Below are 27,115 nucleotides of genomic sequence, written 5' to 3' on the forward strand. Positions count from 1 at the left end.
CCTCTTACTGTTGCCTGTAATTTACTCTAATGATCAAGACATAAAACGGTACTTTGTGGGAAATTTCTTCTTGAGTTTTATGGCCTCTGACATATAATTAAAGAAACATCCAGTTAAGAAACACTGAGCAGAACTATTCTGGCCTTGAGATGCATTATCGGGCTGGGCACAAATTAAGATTGTATGCGATTGTCATAAATCTAGCTGCCCTCTGATGCAGCATGGCCCAGAGCAGATCCATCCTGCTTTGGACCGAGTCCATCTCTCCATCGTCTCGTTTAAACGCAAAGTGCTGCCCTTTCCTCGTTTAGAGCCCAAAGCCTACACATCCACTGGGCCAAGGAACTCAAAAGTGGTAATTGGGTCTTAAAAACCAGACTTGTCATTGAAATGAGTGATTCATCTCAATTACTGCAAGATTTATTTTGGACTATTACCTTGTGATGGATTATAACTGACAAAGTTAATGTATGATGTTATGAATCATCTTCACTCACTGTAATATACTTTAGAGTGCGTAAGGGCTAATCGATGCTTTTATCCTTGTTTATGTTACGACAACAAAAAGGGTAGCCTAAGATTTTAATCACAGCGGTACCCCCTAGTTTACCCTAATCTATTATAGACAATTGTGCAAACTCAAACTTACAAGGAAATACCAGACAAAATCGGCAACTTGAAGGGCAAGAGTGATTGCAAATAACCCCGGTTCTTCTGAATTGATACACGACTTCCATCTACTGGACATTCACTGTCACTGCACGTGAGGGTGGGCACGGTCATCGCTGTAGAAAATGGCCATTGTGTTACATCTACATAATGTACATTTAGTGAAGGGTAATGTTATGTCTGATGCCTCATATCTACTTTGGTACCATTGCAAAATGGAATATTACAAACGTAAACATGACCTAATCTGTTATGCTTCCTCTTCATTTCCTGACACAGCTGGGAAGAAAGCAGTGTATTCAGGGGAATAACATTAACTGTGAAGAACTGCAAACCTAGATTTATTAATCTAATTTTTAGTCCGACTATAATGATGTGCTGAATGCCAGTAATAATCCTGTATAATAACTATCAGTCATTTTCATTGGGTCTTCTCCACGAGGAGAGCTTCTGCCAGTGGTAAGTACATGAACGACCTTCGTTTTTCATTTAGGCTAATACGTCATGCATATATGTAGGCCTGCTGTCTATGGTCAATTGTTGGCCTCAATGAATGTAACTTTGCTGGGGTCAGGTCTGTCACCTGCTTGTCTGCATGGATATGTTAATGCATGTTTCACAATGTGTTTTCAAGCGATAGAAGTGAATTCAAGATGGGTCTAATGCCATACAGTGGAACATTCCATGTAAGCAGGTGGTGGACAGAAAATTGGATAACGCTCCCTACAGTTGTGTACTTGGGTATTATAAATGAACCCATTTTACAAAGGGGGAAAAGACGGATCTTAAGAGTAGCGCAAGATCTGGCTGCACTTTATTTATTTCACAACATTAAAGAATAACCGAGTGATAAAATAAAAGGTTATTTCCTTCTCATGAACCAGGAACAGTTCTTAAACGTATGTCCTGAAACAGCCCGTCTCTCCCGTGGGTCTCTCCGGTCTACATCACTGAAGGTTACGTGGTGATGTACATGTGTATCCAGGGCGACAGATGGCGCACAAAACCGCGGTCAAGAGCTTAGGACTGTGCACCTCCACCTTATGCGTCATGAACCTCAGCCAAATACCTGAAAAGAATGATTCCAAGATGTTCAATTATTCAAAACGTACAAGTGGACTTAAGTAAATAAGGTCGACAATTATTTGTGATCAACTTGATATCAAAAATCCACTGACTTCCACGCTGCATTCATGGAACATTCGAGAAACCTACGAGTGCGCGTGGTGCTCAAAATAATGTTCCAAAAAAAAGTGATGTACATTTTGTTGTACCTTTTTAGTAATATATATATATATATATATATATATATATATATATTTCAGTACTTCATATTTAGGTCCATTCTAATAAAAACGAAAACATGTCTGTGTATGGCAAAGCGTTGTTAAATCTGACCGTCCTTGAACGCAGCCGCTACGTTGACGCCGCTAGCGCATGGATCTAGCTCCACAGATACACCACCAGCAACAACCACCCACAATAACTGCTGCTACATTTCCGCATACACACACACACAATTCAGGCCTTCAGACTAACCACTGCTCAACCACAGGTAAGCAGCAGCTCATTTACTCGCAATATCAATGAAGAGCGTGTCATTTGTGTGTCAAAACAAGAGCCCTGGACTGCCGTTAAAGCTAGCGGCACATTGGGGTTGCTGTCGTACCCCGATGTCCTCCGCCAACATACATTGTAGCTATATTTAATTATGTCTGTGGTTGTTAAAATTTGACTTTTCAACTAGAAAGCTTTGTGTGTTCGCTCCTTTCACACCCGACATATCGCAGCCTAACCACAACCATCTGGTGGTACTTATTTTTAGTAGAACATAGGCTCAATGGGTTAACGTTAAATGCGCTGGCACCATTTCTGTTATTATGACGTGTTTACCAGCCGCGTTACTATTACAAAGCACATTCTCGTGTAGAATGCGTAACTTCTTCTTTGATGCGTAACATCAAAGTTCACAAAGGCATTTTTAAGATGACGTCGTGACTTTGTGTATATCACTGATCTCCTTCCTCTTCTCTGAACACCAAAGAAGAAGACGTGCATTTGACGTCTTATGACAAGTTCAGTTGTTTGCGTTGTTTTCTCGAAGTTTCTTTCTTGCGCGGTTTCTATAGTAACGCAATCGTCATCGCTGATTGGCCCGTTGACAAGCGCTGGAGTTGGCGTTTGTCAGATAAAAACATTTTATTTGTGGGCTTAAGCTTCCTGTTAAAAAGTGACGTTTTGAGGGCTTTTTTTTTACCATTCAAAAGGTTATTTTTAGTTTATTTTCCTTGGATATTTTTGGAAAACTCCCTCAGATATAACCTTTTTAAAGTTTGGACACAGCTACGTGTAAGTAACATCAGAACAGAGTTAGAACATATTTACTTATGCATTTTACATTCATTGTATATCTAATAGGAGATTATTGTACATATTTCCTGATGTCCATGATTGTGTTTTGTATTGCATACAATCTAACTACGATACGTTATGTTTTGTGACACTAAAATACAATTTGGAGGTTAGAATCGTATTAATTCCTTGGTGACATTTTGTACCCTGAAAATTCAAAACTGTAGCTCATATACAAAATAAAATAACTTCTTTGCATTCAGACCTAGTGTCAGTTCTGTACTGAAAGTGTATTATGGTCCACTTAATTTCCTTATTTTGAACATTCTGATGACACAGCATTTTAAAGGGCTTTAGTATAGAGTATATTGTTTATACTGAAACACTACAAAAAAAAAACTACACTTTCTGATAATTAAATCACAACTAATTATGTTTTAACACAATGCTGTTGGATTTACATAATACTGTTTGACTACCATTATCAGAATACCATTCAACTGGCTTGAACTTTGCTTTCTGCTCTGATTTGTGTGAGGTTTGTTCTGTTATATTCAGCCTGTGTTACTCTTTCATTCCTAGATTTTATTTTACATAAATAAATTACATACTTTTTCAAAGAGATGCATTGGTTTAACAGCTGTGCTCTAAAGATGTAAATGTCTTATACTTATTTACTTGAAAACCTATATCTGTGGAAAGTAACTATCTGTGTTTGGATGTTGAACACTTCTTTTAGAATTATTATCATTATGATGATTATTATGCCTGACCTAAAGGAATTCTCGGTCTAACGAAGAAGCTGGCAATAATATGAATAGGATCTTGCAATACTTAACTTTGTATACAGCAAAGTTGAAAAAAAAACGGCATCTTCATAAGTAAAAACACAGGATTATAAGGATTTATAAACTAGACGTTTTAATCTAACTGAATAAAAACACTGTCAGAAAGGACTATAGTCCTAATTAGTTCAATGAGGTTCATTTGGTCCTCTGATATTTATTTAAAATGTCCTCTTTTCAGACCAGAATAGTTTGGTTTTTCATACATGATTTGCAGCTGTGTTCCTGCAGGATGACAGCGCCATCTGCAGTCCAATGTCTTTAGGACTGTTTCCCCTGTTATGGTATATGGTCATGTGGGTAGGTTTCCATATTTCAGTTGCTTCCTTAATCCAGCGGCAAAGTTTGTTGTCCCTGGTCCCAATTAGGTTCGCTCCATCCACCATAGAGCAGAATGTAAATGTAAAGTAAATGGGACGAGGGCGTGCACGCCTGCAACCAAAAACAAAACGGAACAAAAACTACTCAAATCCAGAGCCACATTATGGACTGGGATGAAGCAAACCTCATTAGGACAGAGGACAACAAACATTGTCGCTGGATTAAAGAGGCAATTAAAACAGTTCACGGTACTGTAAACCGGGATGAGGGGGGCCGTTTTACTCCCCTACCTGTCCCACTACTGTCCTAAAGTAGTTGGACTGCAGACTGCAAAAGCCATCTCTGAAAAAAACAAAACTTTTTGCCAATATGTGACCTCATTCCCACAGCTTCACGTCTTCACTATGGTCGATGTGCCCTGTTCACAGCTTTTTGTTGGCCTTTGATCATTTCGAGGCACTGGTGTATTTTCACTGGGAGAGTTGTTACGTGAGTTATTAGGTTAGTCATGAATACTGACTTAATGCACTTACACACAGCATCACTCTTTTCAGCTCTTAAATAATGCTCCCACACTGATGCTTCATGGGACTGACTGACCCACATGAAGCTTTTTCTCCGAGGCACATTTCACTCTGTAGAAATCCATCAGCTCTGGGTGAGCTGCTGTGTAATGCCACTGCCGGCTCAACTCTGGACACAGAGACAAGAGAGCTGCTAGCTCCATTTAACAAGCTGCTGTGGGCTCTACTTGGGCGGCACAGTGTGGGCAAAAAACAAAAAGCAATTTTTTGAATTGCAATTAGATTTGAGATATGTTTAAAAGGTTGGATTCTGTTAAAAGTGCAGATAGTTTAAAAACTCTAGGACCAATAAACTAATGCAAGAATCACACAAATTAAAGTCTTAACTAGTGTTGTCACTATAGATACGAAGGAATTCGCTCGATACTAATTTTAATATCACGGTGATAATTAAACTCATTAATTGTGAGGTCTTCTACTAAATCTGATAGAGCTCAAAAGTGATATTTTGTTCTGTTATGTTTTTCAGCATAGATACTTGTTCAAAGGAGTATCTACTATTTATACTATTTTTCTGCATAGGACATTCTATTTATAATTGCAGCTTTTGAGCCAACTCAAATTACAATTTTGCTTTGATTGTGAAATATTGTCCTCAGAATACCAACAAAGGTGATATTATAGACTCTGGCAACACTACGTTAGTGCATCCAGTTCCACATCTCAATCCAGAACCATTCCTTGGCACTGCTGTGGGCCAAACAGCCCGGCCCCTGCACAACCATAACACAAGCACAAGACCACCGCTATAAATAGCAAACCATAGCGCTCGAGACCTGGGACCTTATTTTTGATTACAAATGCCATATTTTACGTTTAATATATTATACGTTTAACAGCTATATTCAATATGTGATGATATTTTCATTAGAAAACATGTGAGTTCCTTGGTGGCAGGTCTTCTGTCACGTAAATAAATAGAACACTTGTGAAACCGTAGCCAAGAGCTTAAGCACATGCCTTCTCTAAGTCTTGTTCCAATGGGGAAAACTGTGCTTTGCTGCTCTGTATAGACTTTTCCACATCTCTGCTGGATTGTGCATAAAATTATAGTTGAGAAATATGATAAAGGTCATCTGACTTCATGGTGACTGGTAGAACTTGTCTTTGAGGAGATCACTTTCAAAATGACCCAGCATATAAGCACAATATAATGATATCTCAGCTCAATATCCATTTCAAAAGTAATGAGAGCTTTACATAACATTTAGTTAGAAGTATTAGCAGTCTTAAAGTTGTACAATAACCATAAGCTAATATTCTTAATATATATTATTATGGTTAATTACAGCAATTATTTTCCTCAAGTGAATTGACCAATTTATGAACTTTTATTCTCAGTAATTCCAGTAATAAATATACTTAGTCAGTGAATGTTTGTACACTATGTCACAGATGAGAGGATATTGCTCCAGATATTTACATAGTTCTTTTTAGATATGTCTTTGCTGTTATTGCAGTGGAGAGTGATTCTGTTGGTTTCATTCTTTCAGGGGCACATTAACCATTCAGCGGAATGACTTCTTTGGACATGTTCTGTCTTGTTTCCAAGTTTAAAACTGCATATCTTCACTGTTGGGTTAGGATGTTATGAAAACACTTTATATCAGTCTTCAAATTAAATAGTGGAACTTGGCTCTTTTCAAATGCCTTTAGGCTAAGTGATGATCTCCAAATTATGATGTAATTCCTCCAGGCTTGTGTTTAGTCGTCCTCTCTATTTTGGTGCAGTTGATTACATTGTTGGTAATTGCCACCCTGTTTTCATGTCCCCCCCTCCACACTTTCAAACCCGGCTCACACGGCCACGCCGGCCTGAGATAGTTTGGATTTATCCCCGACAGTGAACATGTCTTAACAGAACCGTTCTCTGTCAGCAGAGCCACGTGGAGCCATGGTGGAGTACTACCACATATTAGGAGTCCAGAAGAATGCCACGCAAGACGACATCAAGAAAGCGTAAGTGTCTTTAAATTTTAGTCGGTGTAATCCCTCATTCGTCCAGGTGTGTTCCATGGTAGAAAAAGCTTCAGTTGTAGTCATCTGGACTCAGTTTGAAAAAATAGACGTTTCGACTCTCATCCAAGAGTCATTGTCAATAACAGAATTTAGGTCGAGAACTCCGATATTAATACTGTTCTGTGGTAAGACCCGCCCATTGGGAGGAGCCTTCCTGAAGTAGAAAGAGTTGTTTGTTTCAACAGAAACTCCCCCCTTGTATCTACCGAGCTAGCCTATTCAGAATCTTAATGGGCTATTAGAATCCTCTTTGTCTTTGTGTGACCCTGGCTCAGCCACCCTGAGTACCTGATTAGCATCTAAATGTCCTCTACCTTTCCAGGGGTTCAGTAACCCATTATAAATAACAGGAAGATTAAACCTTAGCCCTCCATTTCTGTTTAAAGAAGGTCTTTCTTTTTTAACAAAAATAGCTTCCTTGACTCCTCTTTCAAACCATCTTTTCTCCCTGCTTAAAACCTTCACCTCACCGTCTTCAAACAAGTGGTTAGAGGCTTCAAGATGGAGATGCACAGCGCTCTGTGGTCCTGAACTAGTATTTCTTCTGTGCTGATAAAGCCTCTTGTGTAGAGGCTGTTTAGTCTCACCTATGTAACGTTCTTTACAGCTTTCTTCACTGCATTGGATCGAATAAACTACATTGCTCTGTTTTTGAGTCGGCAACTTGTCCTTTGGGTGAACCAGTTTTTGTCTTAAAGTGTTTCCTGGTTTAAAATAAACAGGGACTTCGTGTTGTCTAAAAATTCTCTGCAGTTTTTCCGACAGGCCAGACACATAAGGGATAGAAACACCCTTCCTTCTCTGTTCAGTTTCCCTTTTGTCCTGCTTCTTGGTTCTCTTCACTCTGTTGAGAGCCCAAGCGGGGTAACCACAGGCTGAGAGGGCATTACGGACATGTTTTTACTCTTTCTTCTTGCCCTCTGAGCTGGTGGGCACACCTTGAGCTCTGTGTTGTAAGGTTCTGATCACCCCCAGCTTGTGCTGTAGTGGGTGGTTGGAACCAAAGAGCAGATACTGGTCCGTGTGTGTAGGTTTCCTATATACCTCTATTTGGAGTTTCCCGTCCTCTCCTCTGATCGTGGAACAATCAAGAAAGGCCAAGCGATTCTCCTTAGCGTCTTCTCTTGTAAACCTAATATGTGGGTCCACAGCATTGATGTGATCAGAGAAGGTTTCCAGCTCTTGTTTCTTGATTGTTACAAAAGTACTGTACAGTACAAAACTGTCCTCATTCTCAGGCATAGCCCCAAAACTGTGGCTCCGCTATGTCGATGATACTTTTGTAACAATCAAGAAACAAGAGCTGGAAACCTTCTCTGATCACATCAATGCTGTGGACCCACATATTATACTTCAGGAAGGCTCCTCCCAATGGGCGGGTCTTACCACAGAACAGTATTAATATCGGAGTTCTCGACCTAAATTCTTTTATTGACAATGACTCTTGGATGAGAGTCGAAACGTCTATTTTTTTCAAACTGAGTCCAGATGACTACAACTGAAGCTTTTTCTACCATCTTTAAATTTTAGTGGTGGACTATTCAGACGATTATTTCTACAGTACAATGAGATTTGAACATACATTTTTAACTGTTTCTTATTGTCTCCGTTATTTGGATGAATGGTTGCAGCTCCAGTGAGGGGTTAACTCGCAGCGAGCTGACACATATGCAGACCACAATGTTCAGCCTGTTAATGCCACTCACTCTCTATAAGACTGTTTTGAACACCACCTCCGCACAGGTTTACCACAGTCTCTTTGAATGTCACACCTTCGTTACTCATGTAAACAAGCCTCTTTAAGAGTAAGGAACAACCAACATCGCATTGTGAAATGTGTGGCGCCAAAACAGCTAATGAGAGATAGAAAGACTTGTCAAACAGGAGGACTATTGTGTTGTTATCACAAAGTTATTATCACAGCATACGTGAACAATGCACAAAGTTAACACCCGGCAGTGAACATCATACAATAATTTAATTATTATATACGTATATATTATATATTGTTCTTTAATGTCATTGATCATTATCATCAAGCCAGAAGGTTTTTAGTAAGTGTATGATTAGTGGGAGATTGTAGATGTTTTTCTAATACAATGCAAAGCAGCTTAAGGGCCCATGATGCTAATGCCCTTTGCTAGTTTTAGCAGGTCCTCTGAAACTATATATATATATATATATATATATATATATATATATATATATATATATATATATATATATATATATATATATATATATATATATATATATATATATATATATATATATATATATATATATAATGGACCTTTTTATATATTCAGAGATATTGTGAAAGCAGCTGTTGGGGTCAAAATGAGACCGCAGTGTATCACTATAATGGCTGAGGATATTTAACCTGCTCCAGGGCTTTTTTGAAAATGATAGCTGGACAAATGATCAGTGAAGTCTGGTCTTCCTCTGGGGATCACTTATTCCATTAAAATCTTAGCCTAAAAATAAACAAAATGCTAAAAATAGTTACACCCACTGGTCTAATTTAGTGTAAAGCAGTGTCTGATGTCTTTAATTCATCAGGAGGCTCAAAGTCCCTGTTTCTGCTGTTTGTGTCCATGGAGCCCATGATGTCACAGAAAGTCGAGCCTTGACCAAACACACATCTGTGGAGCACATGGATTATGAGGTTGTCCGACCTTCAGCCTCAGAATCACTGCTGCATTTGAGCAAACGGCTGATGCAGCAGACGCCTCTGCACACACTGCATCTCACTGTGTCACTGACACTGGGTCTTTGTCATTCACGCTCCACTCAAACAATGAGCTGACCTTTTTACCATGTAGGACCATTTCAGTTGTGGACCATTTCTGTAGTATATGTATATGTGTATATATATACATATACATATGTATATAAGATAAGATAAGATAAGATATTCCTTTATTGTCCCACATGGGGAAATTTCATTGGTGCAACGCAGGTAGATACAGAAGAACAGATCACTTATAAGAAGTCTGAAAAACACTTTCAGAAGAAGATCTCCTATAAATAAATAAAAACTCCCATAGACGAATAAATAAATACATAAATACCATTGCATGTGATCACGACAGTAATTGCACATGAATATGTGTCACGACAGCACATGGATTGCACATGAATTTCACAGTAATTGCACATGAATTGCACATGAATTCCAATAGCAATTGCACATATGACAGAATTGCACATCAGTACTAGGTTAGGTCAGTATTGCGAGTGTTCAGTACTAACAGTTTTTGTTATAAAGTCTGACAGCAGCAGGAAGGAAAGACCTACAGAACCTATATACACACACACACGCACATCTTATATTATAATATATGTTATAAAACGTCACCCTGTGTTTTAGTCTTGTGTCATACATTGTGTGTTTCAGCTACAGGAAACGGGCCCTGAAGTGGCACCCAGACAAAAACCCTGACAATAAGGATGAAGCTGAGAGGAAGTTCAAAGAGCTGTCAGAAGCTTATGAGGTGCTCTCAGATGGTAAGAGATGTGTTCATTATTATCAGATATATAAATATGACTCTTCTGTTCTGTAAAACAACTTCATTACACGTTTTGCTCAAGCACACAATGGCTGTAATCGGCAGTGTTTCTGTTGCATCGTACGTTACATTCAAGGGTCGTTGTAATTGGGACATTTATGATTATTTAATTATTTAATCTTAAAGCCAGAAATATGTCGGTGTAATCCCTCATTCGTCCAGGCGTGTTCCATAGTAGAAAAAGCTTCAGTTGTAGTCATCTGGACTCAGTTTGAAAAAATAGACGTTTCGACTCTCATCCAAGAGTCATTGTCAATAAAAGAATTTAGATCGAGAACTCCGATATTAATACTGTTCTGTGGTAAGACCCGCCCATTGGGAGGAGCCTTCCTGAAGTAGGAATCAGCACAGAAGAAATACAAGTTCAGGACCACAGAGTGCCGTGCGTCTCCATCTTGAAGCCTCTAATCACTCGTTTGAAGACGGTGAGGTGAAGGTTTTAAGCAGGGAGAAAAGATGGTTTGAAAGAGGAGTCAAGGAAGCTATTTTTGTTAAAAAAGAAAGACCTTCTTTAAACAGAAATGGAGGGCTCAGATTCTATCTTCCTGGTATCTATAATGGTATACTGAACCCCTGGAAAGGTAGAGGACCAGGACCAGGACATTTAGATGCTAATCAGGTACTCAGGGTGGTTGAGCCAGGGTCTCACAAAGACAAAGAGGATTCTAATAGGCCATTAAGATTCTGAATAGGCTAGCTCGGTAGATACAAGGGGGGAGTTTCTGTTGAAACAAACAACTCTTTCTACTTCAGGAAGGCTCCGCCCAATGGGCGGGACTTACCACAGAACAGTATTAATATCGGAGTTCTCGATCTAAATTCTTTTATTGACAATGACTCTTGGATGAGAGTCGAAACGTCTATTTTTTCAAACTGAGTCCAGATGACTACAACTGAAGCTTTTTCTACTATTAAAGCCAGAAAGTTAAACTAAGGTTGTGACATTGTAATGGAGGTTTGGACAGGCGTGTGTAACATATGTATTGGTCTAAGGTACGTCCCACACACCCATTGAGAAAAAATCATTGCTCAATGTTGTCACTGTCAAAGATTTGTTGGCGTCGGGTCATAGAGCGCTGAATGTCTGACGAACGTCTCATTATCCTTTTTCACAGCCAATATTTACAAATCAAAATCTTTGAACAATCTAATCTTTACTCAACTTTGTCTCTATCTTATCTTTATCTGTCGCAGAAAACAAGAGGAATATTTACGACCAGTACGGCAAAGAAGGCCTCTCAGCAGGAGGAGGAGGTGGAGGTAAGTGACTCACGGCGACGCCAGCCTTTAACTTTTAATCTCACCAAAGTTCGAAAAAGAAACATTTTGCTTCTTTTTTTTTCTTTCCAGGAGGTCATTACAATCACTACAGCGGCAGCAACTTCACATTCCGCAACCCCGAAGACGTTTTCCGGGAATTCTTCGGCGGCAGAGATCCATTTGCGGATTTCTTTGGTAAGACAGGGCTTTATTTATCGTTGGTGTTTCCCACAAAGCCCGGCGCTAGCCTGTGGAGCACATCGACAGAGCTCCCATCAGGAGGGCACCGGCTCTAAATGTCAGCCGTATGAAAACACTTGACTTCACAGCGTCTCCACTGCACCTGCATTTACTGCGGACAAAGAAGTCATAGTTCACATTTACGCTCCACACTAACTTCTTGATGCCAGAGTTAGTTTTACAATGTTATTTTGTGTCGATCGAAAACATTATACCACCTTTTATTTGATCCTGATGAGATTTAGCGTGATTTTAACCAATAACAATAACTGGGCCACGGCATTTATCATGTTCACACCGATTTCACAACTTGATTTTTATGACATGCATGAACTTATTGGTTAAACATGACTTTTTTTTTTTTTTTTACAATTTCTTAGCTAATCGATAAAAAACAGCATTTCCCAATAACTGTTGTTGGGAATCCCAGGATGTAGAAATGGGAAGGTTTTAGTCAGATGTTCAAAGTAGGTGAAAAGTCATGCCCTGTGGACAGGGATTGAGCTCTAGTCATTTCATGTCATATAAATTAGGGAAAATGATCATAACTTAACTATCTTCTGACTAAAATGAAATCCCAATGCATTTTGTAACTCAACACATAACAAACATCACTTTTGCATACTCTTTTAGGAATACACTTTACATACATTACATATGTATCACAAGGTACTTTTTAATACCCACTAGTGTAACGATACTAACATTTTGAAGTTGATGCTACTGAAAATATTCTATACTTGAAACCAATTTCCACACCACAAGGATACAAAACAAATGAGTCGTGGCTTTTCAAATATTACCATGTGGCCTAATTTGACTAATCCTAAACAGTTATTGTCTGTTACTTTTATGTTTGTTTCAATATTGATGAGAGAAAACGATACAGACTAATGACGTTTTTAGCAAAAGACCCTTTGAGGACCCCCTGAACGTTTGCAGTAACATTCATCCTAGAGTCACTGCCTGCGTCACCGTCTCCGCTGATGAACACAAACGCTGTAGTCCATGTTCCACAGAAAAGTTGCTTTAGCCTCTGGCCCGGTCCGTCTGTGTTGAGCTAACGGCTGATTGGAAGGCATGTGTACTTCACCCCGCGCAGCTCTAAATATGGAGTTCAGACGCTGGCGGAGGATGGATTTGACCATCTACATCACTCGACAGGAATGCTTTCAAAAATAGCTTCCGTATTAAAACAAAGCAGATGTAATAGCGGCAAGTGTGAGAGGAGAGGACCCGTGTGTCACAAAACATGCCCCGAGCGTTAGAAAACATCAGATCACAGTGAAAATGAGCGTTCTGAAGGAGGAAGGCAGCTCGTCCTGGTATAAAACGCTGACCTTAAAGCTGTCCGCACCATCTGAAAACTAAAGGTCAAGTTGTGTTTAGCCTGGGGCCGTTTATTGTGCCTCGATCGCAACAGGATCTGAGACGTGTATTTTTAATTTGTTTCTCGTATGTTACTAAAGTTGGAAAGGCCGGACATGTTTGAAAGGTCCAGCCTTGGGTCCGAGCAGCGCGTGGGTCAGCAACAGCAGCTGGTCCAGTGGATCTGTCACTGTCTCTCCTCAGAGTAGAGAGCAGAGAGTGGAGGGAGGGCTCTGCGTCTGTGCTGTGGAGGGACTAATGCGCATGATTAGGCCCTCAGCCAACAAACACACACAAAACGCACAAACACACATAAAACACAAATACACAAAGGCACACTCGGGAACAAGCTAAGAACAAGGTCGCTTGTTTTTAGACCGATGTGTTTAAAGGTGCACATGTAACTCGCCTCTCCGCAGGCCTGACCTGTAACTTGGCCTGTTGGCAGACCCTCCACCAATTCATTAATATAATTACGTTATGTTGCAATTGTATGATTTTTTTTTTTTTGGCTTATGCTATTTGAATGTTGTTTTTGTGAGTTTCTTATACGACATGTGAGTTGGTGTTGACTCTTTGCCAGAGCAATTAACAAACAGTCTCCAAAATGGCATCAGTAACAGAAACTCATGTGATATAGACCATGAAATATACAAACAAACAAAAATATAGCAATTTAAAAACACAGATTTCAAAGTCATTCGAGCACAGTAACCCACGAGAAGACTTAAATGCACTTAACATGTTTGTAGTGGTCTTTGTCGATGATTGTGTATATGACCTAAACAATTACTCGTGACTAACCTGACATCCACGTCAAGTACCGGTAGTTACCAGATTTTCATCTTATGTAAATCTGTCTGCGCCGCCACAGGCTCACGCAGGTCAAGAGGAGTGACACATTCCTGATTTGACTGGGTTGATTCTGTGTCTTAAATATAAACACACCGATGCAGTTAGTATTTTACAGCATTCTGAGACTTGAGCCAAGGCAGGTTTATTTGTAGAGCACAATTCATACACAAAGAACTGGAAAAGATGTGTTAAAATCACAATACAAACAGACAATCGTTATAAAAGAGAAGAGAGGCAATAGATGCCTTCGTTCTGCCGTGTTCAAGGTGGAGACTGGTTTTAATGCGGCCGTATCCCACTGCGGCGACCCAGTTTGGCAAAGCACAATTAGCAGCATGTCTGTAGGGCTATGGACTAAAATTAGCCTCTAAATGCTACTTCTATTTGGGTTTAGCATGAGTAGAAAGTTCATCAAATGTGTTTGTATATTTGCGCAGGGGATGACGATGATTTTTTCGGAGGCTTTCACGGTCGTCACAGAGGGGGCAGTCGGCAGAACATGGGGAGTTCTGTCTTTGGGTTTGGAGGGTTCCCGCCGTTCGGACATCACGGCTTTGTACCGTTTGACGCAGGTGACATGCGGGTTTACAATTTGATATACATTTACAACTATGAGCGTCGCTGTAACTGAAGGAAATCCTACTGTTCCCAGGTTTTGGTTCTTTTGGCAGTATGGGCGGCGTTACATCATTCTCCTCTTCATCGTTTGGTGGCGGTGGAGGAGGAGGTGGTGGCGGAGGAATGGGGAACTTCAGATCTGTGTCAACCTCCACAAAGTTCATCAACGGCAGAAAAATCACAACAAAACGGTACCGAACGCTCCAGTTACAATTTAAAAAATCTGTATATTTTAGTCTTGGGTTTATCTGTTCTTTTACTTTCTCTGCCAGGATTGTGGAAAATGGCCAGGAGCGTGTAGAAGTGGAGGAGGATGGTCAGTTAAAATCTTTAACAGTTAATGGTAAGGAGCAGATGCTACGACTGGATAACAAGTAACAAAATCAAAGCAACATAAGTTTTGAGTTCTGGAAAAACTCCCAGTGACTGTGTGGATTGTTTCTCTCTGTCCTCATCTCATCTCGAAGAAGCTTTCTACAGTTTAGTAGACGGAGAGAGACAGATGCTATTTGTATTTATTCCATGGTTTGGGGGAACATTGTGTAGGGATTGTTTTTTTATCAAGATTTATGCTTTAACTTTTGCCATATGCATAAAGGGGGCATGTCTTTTAGGCCTCTTTTCATTTGACTAATTTAACCGGAGCAACTTAACCACTCCATCCATCTTTAACTTGAAATGCACATTGCTAACATGTTTGCTGTTCTCATGCGTGTGTACTTTTGACTGATATAGGTTATAATAAATTGATTTGAGAACGTGCTTTTTCTTACTTACAAGTGTGTTTCTCAAAAGCACAGCGTGTTTTTGCATGGTTTGTGATTCCACTCATAACTATTAACAGCACCTCAACATTGTTAACGGACAGACAGGGGATTTTTTGCATTCTTTGTACACCAAGTAAGAGTCAATAAACTTTAAAGATTCATCTTGTGAAAATGCTACAGTTGCTTGGTGTGTGTAGTTTGTCCTTTTGGATTGCTTGTGTGTGTGGCTTTTCTTCACAAAATAAATGAGTGCTTTTGCCTGGTCACATTTTCAAACGATTGCTCACTACAATATAATAAAATCACTGCTTTGTTTGTCACAACTCAACGTCATCATGCTTTCTTAACACACTAATGCTTTTTAATTTCAGTGGATTATAACAAAAATGTTAGCTCTATGACGAAGAAACTGGTAAGATCAATGATTCTAAGCTTTTATCAGCTGATGTTTACGACCTTAAACCACATTTGTGTCCTAATCCCTTTAGTTGCTAATTTATTGGTATTTAAACTAATCACGAAATTGCATCGCTTAGATTAAATAATTCAGAAGTGCCAAGTGATGCTTAATAAGCCTTTTTGTGCTAAGTTAGTTCCAGGTTGACTCACGGGTCACGGTGTACAGAGAAGATAGTGTGTGTTCATCTGAGGAATGTGCTCACGGCTAGTTTATTTACTCAATCCACCACGCCGCATATTTCAGACTGTCAAATGTGAGAGAGACTGAAAGAAAAGCTCAGGGCGAGGCTCGTGTTTGCAAAAGACAAAGCGCGTCCAACCTGTCCATTATAGGCCGTGTACAACCTACTGTTAACCTTACTTTTCCAAATATACCTCGGGAAGCCCTTCGTTCTCATCAACTTGATTAGGCTGGAAGATGGACTCTGCGCATGCGCGGTGCTGTTGCTAAGTGACACAACTGCCATAAACCAATCGCGTTTTTCTTGATCCGCCCTGTCCTTGAGCGATTAATGTTCCGGGAATATAACAGTTTATTACTCATTGTAGATGAATTGATAATGGGGGATTGACAAATTACTGTTAAAGGAAATTATGTTTTATTAGTTATTAATATCAATTATTGGCTACAATGGAAACAATTGTTCTGAAGAATAGTGCGCTCGGTCTAGTTTAGCCTTCACTAGTAGTAGATACTTGTGCACAGGAATATTCGGTTATTTTTGTCCATGCAAAATGAGGCATGGATCTTATTTATAGTAGCGGGGCGCCCTCTGGTGGATAAATGCTTGTACAACTACACGTTTTTGTTTTGATGGCACCACTAGATGGCACTGTTTCTTCACAAAAATTATAGGTTTGAATTAAACTGACGTCTACCAGGACATTCCAATGTATTGAAGAAAATACCCAGAACATTTTGTGCACACAAAACCCTTGACACAGCGAAGGACACAGTTGTACCCGTCTAAACAGAACTGCAGTATACATCAGAGTTAGAGTACATTTATTTTGCCTATAGTTGTAGTTGCAGCCCATAAGCTCTGACCGGCTGAGTGGTCAATACTATAAGACGGAATGAAGAGCCTACCTTACAACATTTTACAGGCTTATAATAATTGACACAGACAGGTAAAATTCCTTGTTGACAAGCCAATTTAGGTTGAAAAAGGTGAAGGCGTAGGGAGTTCAAACAAAGGCCCTTCATCCACCTCTGTGGTTCTTGGACCGTCTTTGTTGCTTTCTCTGTGGAGAGCCTATTAGTATTGTCCTTTCTCATGGTTTTACTTTCTATAAATCTGCCTAATTGCTCAAGCACTTGTTTGCGCAAGCGTGTGCGCATGTGTTCCAAATAAGACCCAGAACAAAGCTTGTAACTACCTTATGTCATTGCATTTCAAGATCCTTGTCCAATAGCTATAGAAATGATCAGGCTCAGCATTTGTGGATTTTCATTTTGGATATTTCATTAAAATACATTGCAACTATGAGGGAAAACGGTCTCTTTCCCCCCTTTAGGAGTATGACATCATCGCAGGCTACCATCTAAAAACATTTGTTCTTCTACACTAAATAGCTGCTCCTCTTGAAACAATAGCTGTAAATGAAAGGGACTTTATTAATTCAAGAATACAAGCGCATTAAAAGATCACAGTATTGCCCTTTTCATATTGTTTTGCCTGAAATTAATTAAGTGATAATGGATTAGGGAACTTGGAATCTTATCACACAGGTAAGTGGTCCGAAAATTGATCCTCTCTGGAGAAGACTAGGACACAAAGCAAGCGCACAACCTTGGCAGCCACATGTTCTTTCTATAATCTAGCCATCTACTTGGGCACACAGCAGGACTGATAGTATCTCCAGACCGTGTGAGAATGGGAAAATACAGGTTGGGATTAGTTGTTTTTTCAAAGCTGAATAGAGCAAGAAGTAGCAGGAGTCTTGAAGGCAAAGCTTACAATTGTTAATTTAAGCCAATCCAAAGGGTGTTTCTCTGGGCAGGGTCACCTCTGTGGCGCCCTGATTGAGTGAGGGATTTATTATAACCTGATTTGCAAAGTTGAAAAGGGGGGAATGTGAGCCTGCAGCCTGCAATAGCATAAATCACACTTTTTTTTTGGGAGTAAACAAACCATAAACGCTCGGCAGGTTTGACCTTATAGCCATAAAAGATTACTCCTAATGAGATGGCCGTGCAGTGGGAATAATAATTGAGTCATGTTTTTGTCTTTTTAAGGGCTCTCAAACGTGGCATATGAATTCATTGGTGTTAGGTCATAGTTTTCCTTTACCTTCGAGACGATCCAAAAGTTACCATTGAGTATTAATAGTAACACTATTATGTTTTCCCTGAAGAGTAAACTGTTATAGCAGCACTTTGTGACAAATTGCTACGGTTACACTCTGTCTCCATGCAATAACAACATGTTTTATGTCTGAAAGTAGAGCTGCACTTGGGCGGTTCACCCCAGTTTCACTTTTGTTCACATGGTTATGAATGTAACAATGGCCAAACTGTTTTATTGTATTTTTTTTTTAAGATTTAGGGACGGGTTACAAAAGCGACTTCCAGATTTGCAATGAATCAGGCCGCCCCGCTTTAATAGCCTTAATGATGCAACAAGGGCTTAATTTAAGATATGCAATTTTGAAAGAGTTCAGGTTTAGTAAGTACTTAATTATAACATACATTTTAACCACTCTGTTTCCGTCTGCTCCTTGTGTTTCTTACAAACCCATTTCATCATGTAAAAAAAAAGCAGTGTTTCTACTTGTGATTGGTTTAAGTCCAGCACACAGATCTGAACCTCGTGTGGAGCCACCATCGCTCTTCTCTCTGAACAGGAGCGGCTTCGGCACGGCTAGCATCTGGCCTCCTTTCTTCTCCCCTCCACTGCCTTAATTACACAACACAATGGCGATGAGATCTGCCTGTAATCTCGCAGCATAATAAGTAAACCCCCGCCACTACGCCCCCTTCTCCAGCACCCTCCACTAATTCAATATAAATGTAAATTAAAGAAAAGAATAACCAAATCTCATTTTATTTACATGACTAATCACAATAAAGTCAGAAATGTGAATGATGGACGGAGGGAGGGATTGTACAGTGCGCTTTTTTTTTTTTGAATAATCCTTTCAACTTCTTGTTTTGTTGTTTACATCAATATAGCTATTTGCACTAGCTGTAATAGATGTGTTTATGTGGTTTCCCCCCTCCCTGTCTGAACGCATTGTGTCAAACTGCCCAAGGGGTCACGAGCAGGTAATGTGTTTTCATTTCTTGCATCGCACATTTCATGTCCGCTTGGCCGAACTCGCACAGCAATAAAAAAAAAAAATAAATAAATAAAAAAGAAGATCTAAAAATTGAGGATGCAGCACCCTGGGCCACATGCGGCCGGCGCAGACAGCGAGGAGATAGGCTTGTCTGTGATTCATTTTCAGCCACTCTTTGCTCTGCTCACACCCGCAGAGATGGGAACGGAAGACCCCCCGGAGGAAGAGTTTCGGCGGCGCAGACAGAACGCCCTCCCCAGCGCCGGCTCGCATCCCCAGAGGTACCTGCGAAGCTCCGCCCACAGCCCGTCAGAGGAGGAGGAGGCGCACAGCACGAGCCGGGGTGAGCCAACGTCCAATGAGCGAACAGTGTTATTTAAAGGACACGTATTATGCTTTTTTATGATTTTATTTCCCCCCAGGTGCTCAGTGGTGAACTATAACACAAGTATATCCGCATTTTACATCTTGTTCATTGTAAACCGCAATGTTGTTAAAAAAAAAAAAGGCCTTAAAAATAGAAATGCGTCCACGTTTTTCCAATGGCATTTCACCGTAACAAGCAGCACATTTTCATTTGCTTGTTTTTTATGGCTACATTTTAGATCCCGACATGTGTAACTCAGAGTCTTTTTTATTTTTTTTTTATTTTTATTAGATAATCACAACTATGTAAAAGAATGTGGGCGGGGATATGGGTAGGTGAAAACAGGAATTTCTGGAGCACTCAAGCCTCAGTTGCAGGACATTAATGTTTTACTCAATCAATCAAAAATACAAATTCGAGTAAGCTGATGATCAGGAAACACAGTTAAAATCCCATTAAAGTTTGCATGATTTTGCATAATGTGTCCCCTTTAAAGTAACGCGACATAGCTTTAAGGCAAGTGTGATAGTTTGATGACAGAAGCTCTCAAGTTTAGGGAGCATAAAACATCTCCTTTTTGTGAAATAACAAATGGATTAAATTTACTAGCTTGTACTAAAGCAAGTCTATTATTCATTTAATTCTTCAGTCACACTCTATTGAGCTAGACACATCTGCCCTGGGGCGAAGACATGATGCCATGGCTGCTATTAATGCAACTAAAGCCTCTCCAACTGTCCATTACCAATCACCCAATACACCCACATTCAGCATTGCAATTGGATCAGAGACATCATTTTTTCCTCCATAAACTATTTATGCTTCTCTCTATCTATGGATTAAAATATATTACTTGTAGGCCTATATTTTCCTGGGCGGCTAAGTCTATAAGATTGTGAATTCAACCAAAACGTGTTCGGTTTTATAAAATAGTTTCGACAATCAAATTTTATCCATTTAGCAAAACTCGCACAATATTTTATGTAGTAAGTATAACCTCACAACGCATTTAGAATTAGCAGAAATGATGTGAACACAAACAATTTCAGTTCAGTGTATCTCTTCAGTGAGGCTGCACAATGGCGGCCTCACAAAGCTCTGATTGGCACACGTAAACACTGAAAACAGAGGTGTTCATTAGCCCGCTCTGTTCTACAGCGCATTAACCACCAAAGGTCAGAGGTCGCGGCTGTTTCTCTTCACCCGGTCACGACGTCAGCCGGAGAAAAGACTAGCAATTATCTCCAGAACAAGCTGAGTGAATTGTCCATAATGGTGCCTTCGTTAGTTTGGTAAAAGAGCTTTGATTTAGCCGTGCCTGGTCCCTGCTGCGACACAAACAAAAGCCTTCATTCTCTTTGTGATTTGATGACATGAGGCGCTCTAATGTGGGGCCTGACAGAACGGGCTTAACTGCTGCTGCTGCCGCGGAGTAAGAAAAGAAGCACTTACTTTTCTTTTTTTTAAGGAGTTTTTTGGCCCGTAGCCTTTATCAGACAGGACAGCTGAGATGAGAGAGAAGGGAGGACATGCAGTAAATTGTCAGAGGATTCAAACTCACGACACTGCGGCCGGCTGCACGTGGAGCCTGCCATATGTGCTGCCGCCTTAACCACTGGACCACCGGGCACTTTATGGAATGTCAATGTAATGCTAGTTTTAGTGAAAATGTTGTTAAAAACGAACGCCAACATACAAAGATAAAGTGAAATTCTCTTCAAGACTGATTCAAGTTTCGACTGTAAAACATAATCACAGTTGTATTTTGATCATTATAAACGTTATCTGGACTAAACACCCGAAAATAAAAAGACCTTTACTTAAGACTGTAGCATTATTAAAGCAAAATGTAAAAGAAAACCCCCAAAAACTTCTCCATCTTGAAGCCTTCAGTCACCATAGCCTTTATTTGGGTTAAAAATGAAATGACTAGTTGATTACTAAAATAATTGTTAGTGACAGCGCCTTCAGATACCTTAGAATGTATCGCACTAATACAAAGCAAGACAACAAATCATTCATGAAGCTATGAATCAAATATTTATCAAATGTTTTACGTGATCTGGTCAAACTTAAAGTCTCATACCATATTTTTTCATTGGAAAATTGGAATCCGAAATGCTTTCATAACCAGCCCACGCCATAAAGGCACTGCCGCCGGGTTCTGATTGGTTGCTTAGTTTTTCTGAAAATACAAATCAATTACCCTCTGAACACATGCTGCATTTATTAAAAAACAACCCCTTTAGCTGTCACATCACCAGATACAACACAAAATACGCAGTAACAAGGCAATGCAATTTGAACGTGTACAATTGTAATTCTAATCTATGCTTTGTTTCTGTTTACAGGACATGACACAAAGAGGAAGAAAATGTGGCTAAAAGAGTCTGACCCCAGAAAGAAACGGTCTCCTTGGCTTTTCCATAGATTTGGCGGATTTGGATCTTTTTATTAAGCGACACCCAAAAGCATTCGTCATAACAGCTGTACCTCCAATGTGGCCCTATCTCCCAGCTGTTATACAACTCACTCGTAGTATTACATTTCTCCTACAGGAGGCTGTCTTTTAGGTGCAAGTAAAGCCATGTTTGCAGTTTTTATTTGTTTGAATGAGATAGATTTACTACAGCAGAGTGGAATGTACGGCTGCTGTGGGTAAAGTGTAAAGAGAAAAGTGGATATTTTTGCTCAATGCAGAGAAAGCAAAGTGATGTATGAAAAGGTTACACAGCGAGCCTATTATGTGCTGGAAACATTCAATATATACTGTACGTCCCATCGTATTCTATTGCATTTGTAATGCAAAGTTACAATGAAAAAGTGTAACTGGAGTTGCAAGTGCCTGGCTGTTGTATGTGGACACATCTGAGAAATGTTCATTTTTATGGACTCCTATGAATAAAGGCACTAAACGTTCAGTGTGTGATGAAGGCCTTTTGTATGTGTCTGAGTATGTGTAAGACAGACTTCAATGCATAACCAGTAAAAATGAATATAAACAGGCAACAAAGATATACACACAATAGATATAGATAATAACAATAAATACATATCTTTTATACAGTATAATGTGTTCAAAGTAACGAATAGCACACTTTGGGGGAGATGCTATTGCTTAATCTGTAGCTTGTCAAACAAGTAGAATATAACAACACATTTCTTTCAATATGGCTATTGTCATTGGTACTACAATTGTCTCACCAGATAAAATATGGAAGCATTTGATAGAAACATTTTATCATCCATTGGACTTGAACATAAACAAAACAGACTTTAAAACATATTTTGCTAAATTGACATTAATTCACGCTAGTTTGATGAATTTTGTTAATTAAAAACCTCTCTGAGCCTTGAAAAACATTCTGTTCTAAATGTCACAGTTTGGGGATGTCATAGGGATGACACCAGATCCTCTGCGCTGTCTATAAATTATCATCAGACTTGTTCTGAGCATTTCTGCACTCAAATCCTGATCATTACAACCGTGTGGCTGCTTTAGCATGTCAGAGGAAATCTAGCATTTGTTTATCTCTGTAATTCTCTTTGCAGCCAGTAGATGGAGTCAAAAGTGAAATGCCAGAATGACATGAAGTGGTGTTTCAAAAAAATGTCTTTCTTTTGTTGACCGAATCTCAATCTCTATAAATATGTGATTAATTGCAGAGACCTTTGAACATTATTTTCTATATAAACTTGATCAATATCGTTTTTCCGTGTCCAGCTCTTCTCATACACAACAAACCAGCACTATAAGCAGCTCCCCTTCACTACAGCAGTCCCACCTGAGCCACACGTCTGCTCTGTAACTGCTCCCTCCTGTGAACACTCTAATTGAATAGACCGGACTACGCCCCGGATTTTCTCTGTCAGGAGTCTGGACCCTGGCCCTGGTTGAAGAAGAAGAAGTCGTGGCATTGGGCGATTATTTTCAATGAGGCTGCAGTCTGTTGTTTTATTCATGCAGCAGAACTCAGCGCATGACCCAGCAACTCATTTGGCCCTTATTCCCATGCAGCCGCTGGTCTCAAAGGGTTTAATTAAACTGTGGAGGCATTGGCCCATCTCTCTCTCCCTCTCCATTCTACAATTCTGACTATGCGAGAAGAGCGTAGTGGAAATCTTTTATTGACTACCAGTCTGGGGGCATGGAGCTAGTCAAGAAAATCTATGGGATATGAAAAATACCAATCTTAAAATCAAGGTACTCTCTGTTATTGCCATAGTAAAATTATAATGACCAAACCCAAATATTGTGTGTGTAAGTGTGCTGCACAAAACATCACATGTAATTATTTTGTAAAATGTTTTAAAATGCAACGTAAATTGAAACTGATTAAAAATGTACCCATTTGTTCATGAAACTGTAAAAAACAAAGAAAGAAATACTTGGTAATTTTTCGCCACAAACCTTTCACTCAGTCCTGTATTTTGAAAAAACACTCCAAATCCAAAGTCGTTTTTACTTGAAAATAAATAAATACATAAATAAATGAATAAAATAAGGAGCTGATTAGGGCTCTAAATTTGTCATCCCCATGTTTTATTCATGTCGCCCTCAAGTGGCTATTGTTTGACCTGTTCAAAGCAGCTGGCCCCTTTATTGTTATTATAATAAAAGTGAAGGTGGCTGCAAACACATTGTCTTGTGGAAAAAAAAAACTGCATTTTGATGTGAACATAACAAACTAACTAAATTTGACACTCAGAAATAGAAGGAAATGTGCACGGTCAAATCAGGGCTGTGGGTTTGTGTTAAGAAAGCCACAAAGACACGCTGCCACCTGGGTGCACTTTAGTGAGGAACAGCTGTCACGCCGGGGTTTAGGTGGAGCTAAATTAGACGGAGCGTTTTCCTCTCTGTCCTTGTACAGCGCTCTGCAGATTAGGAAACGAACGGGGGACGTCATGGTGAGCGTCCTTTTGCAAAGCTGGGAAAGGAACCAGGAAGATGTTTACAATGAGTAGGAAATTAATTAATCTGTGTTGCAATGATCGTCGACCAAAAGCTTGTTCTAGTTTACAAATTGGAATAACTGGTTGGGATTAGTCTATTTTGCGTAATTATCTCCTCCAGGCTGTTTCGTCAGGCCGTTGCTATAGACGAGTTTATACTTGAGTTTGAGTATGTTAGTAGGATCAATTTAAACGTTTTTAATATCATCTGCTTCATTGCTGTAAGGATATTGAAAGCGACAATAGTCTTTAAGATAATTGTGTGAAGTTGAGGTTTATCGTATTCTCCTCCTCAGGGTTAATGGTTGAAGCCTTTTCCCCTCAACTAATGCTCTCTCGATTGATCAGTTTCTGACAACTAATGTCACGCAGGGCAACGCAGATGCATCGACAATCCAATCCACTTCAGCACGTTAGATGAATATGACCGATTCCAAAATGTTTCACAGACAACAAAAGTAAAACAGTGGAATCTAAAACTGATTTAATACGGATCATTTGGGAAGTTAGTGCATGTTTCCTTAGGAGTTTACATTTGTTTACGTGAACAACTAGAACCACTATAGCGGTGTCACGGCCCCATGTTGTCGCGCTGTGGTGTTATTATCCTTTTCTTTTGTTCGGCAGGAGTCTGTTGCGACCTTGTGATGTCCTGCACTCTTTTCCTTATTTTCTTCAATCTACAACATTCATACAACACCACTCAGACATATTTTCTGAGCAAACACGCACATACACCCTTGACCTCTGAAGACGTTCACGCCTCTTTGAGATCGTCCATGAAAGAGTTAGTTTATTGAACTTTGCATTTCTTGCTGTGGCCTGTTGCCGGGTTATGACAGTGGCAAGTGGAAATAAAGGTTGATATTAACTTTACCAATGCCTTGCAATTTTACATAATTTAATCAACTTCTACTATATATATATGAATATTTATATACATTATTATAAGATGTACAATATGTAACATGTGACAACCTAATACTGCACCTGTCTGTCACTGTGAGTCAATCATCTCAGAAGCTATGAATATATTAAGTAATGTTATCTTCATTTTACATGTCACATCCTCTGTCCCATCGTCACCGCAGCAACGGAACCATCAGCCACCTCAGCCTCTTCCTCGCCTTCTCGTCAAATCACCAATTTCCAAGATCTAGGTCTGTATTTTCTCTATTTATCTCTTCAGTTATCTAATCACACTATACTAAACACACTATACATACTATACTATACTAAACCCGTTTAAAGTTCCATAATAAGAGTTTTATGTGCAAAACTGTCATAACAGAACGGCTGTTTATCACAATATGTATTTCATAACTCCATGTCTGTCTCCTGCGTTGTTGGACTATGCTCAAAGTCAAGTACAAAGAGTGAATTCCAGTCTGTTCTGTGGTGATTCAGCCAGTGTTTTGTCCCAGACCGATGTGAGGGTCAGTGTGGGCGAGCGAGTGTGTTTTCTGTAGGCGGATTCTCTATACCTAATGTCACTTATGACTCTGACGCCGGCTCCCTTCAGGTGCATCATCGCTTTATCCTCCACTCTGCCTTCAACTGTCCACTTATCACACTTTACTTTCTCCTGCAGTGCTGTTTGACGCACCTATGGACACATAAGCATAACTGCTGCAGATATAGTTATTCGTTTAACTGGAAGGATGTGTATTGGTTATAATTATTTGAAAACTTCCCAGAAGGTTATTTGTTCAAATTCTATGACTGGTCTTTCCTGACGTGTCCTTGGGTAAGACCTGGATGAATTTGTTGAATGTCATATGGGCCGTTGTTCCACTACTAGTGGCTTGTACCAGCATGTATCACTAGGACGGAATTGTAGAGAAAAAGCGTTTCTCAGACCAATTTTTGTTGATTCTCCTGCTGAATTTGGCCTCTAAGAAGTTCTTCACTAGCATCATGTTGCATTGAGATATAGACCTGAAATGTTTAAAGAACCACATGATGGTTCTGTCATGCTGGGCAAAATACATGCATCTTAATGATTCAAATTATTGACTACCAGTCTAAAGTTAATCTCAAAGAGAAAATATGCACAGCATAAATAAACAATTCACCAAAATAAATTCCCCTAAAATTAGAAATATTTCATTATTAAATTTACTATTTATCATTAGGAACACCTCCTAAAATACAATTATTAACTACAGTATCAAATTCATCAATACAATTACCAAATAAAATACTATAGCTCCAAAATTCATTGTTGACATGAAGTTCTAAAATACACACATTTGAATTAATTATTTATTAACCTCTAAATATACAGTAATACCAATTGAATCATAATCATCATGTAAAATACACTGAGAATCAAATTATTTGACAACTTTAACACCAATACAAATTTAGTTTGTGAAAACCCAGTTAATCTACATCTGAAACACAATCAGTCAGAATATCTACAATTGAAAGGTCCACCTTTTTCAATATGTTTTAATACATTCCCCTGGACCAGACATTTGCGACTGCACCTCATCGTCCAAATCAAATGATAAAAGTTAAGGTTAAGGTACACTATATTGCCCTATTGGCAAGTAAATCCGAGTGTCCAGAGGAAACC

General features: G+C 39.4%; 1 protein-coding gene across 2 annotated transcripts; it reads left to right on the forward strand.

Annotated features, from left to right (window-relative positions):
* Positions 1–2,088: 2,088 nt before the first annotated feature.
* Positions 2,089–22,589, forward strand: dnajb6b (DnaJ heat shock protein family (Hsp40) member B6b). Of its 2 annotated transcripts, none has more exons than XM_072450955.1 (10): positions 2,089–2,224; positions 6,649–6,730; positions 10,191–10,300; positions 11,557–11,622; positions 11,713–11,817; positions 14,523–14,657; positions 14,738–14,894; positions 14,976–15,046; positions 19,408–19,554; positions 21,930–22,589. In XM_072450955.1, the coding sequence occupies exons 1-10, from the start codon at positions 2,107–2,109 to the stop codon at positions 22,034–22,036; spliced, it is 1,098 nt and encodes a 365-aa protein (XP_072307056.1). In that variant the 5' UTR covers positions 2,089–2,106; the 3' UTR covers positions 22,037–22,589. The 2 variants fall into 2 exon arrangements, with proteins under 2 accessions (XP_072307056.1, XP_072307057.1); XM_072450956.1 differs by having other exon boundaries at positions 2,092–2,224; positions 6,652–6,730.
* Positions 22,590–27,115: the final 4,526 nt, after the last annotated feature.

The sequence above is a fragment of the Eucyclogobius newberryi genome, unplaced genomic scaffold (assembly GCF_026437365.1).
Source record: "Eucyclogobius newberryi isolate DKJ021-1_F unplaced genomic scaffold, fEucNew1.0.hap1 SCAF_18, whole genome shotgun sequence".
Taxonomy (NCBI): Eukaryota; Metazoa; Chordata; class Actinopteri; order Gobiiformes; family Gobiidae; genus Eucyclogobius; species Eucyclogobius newberryi.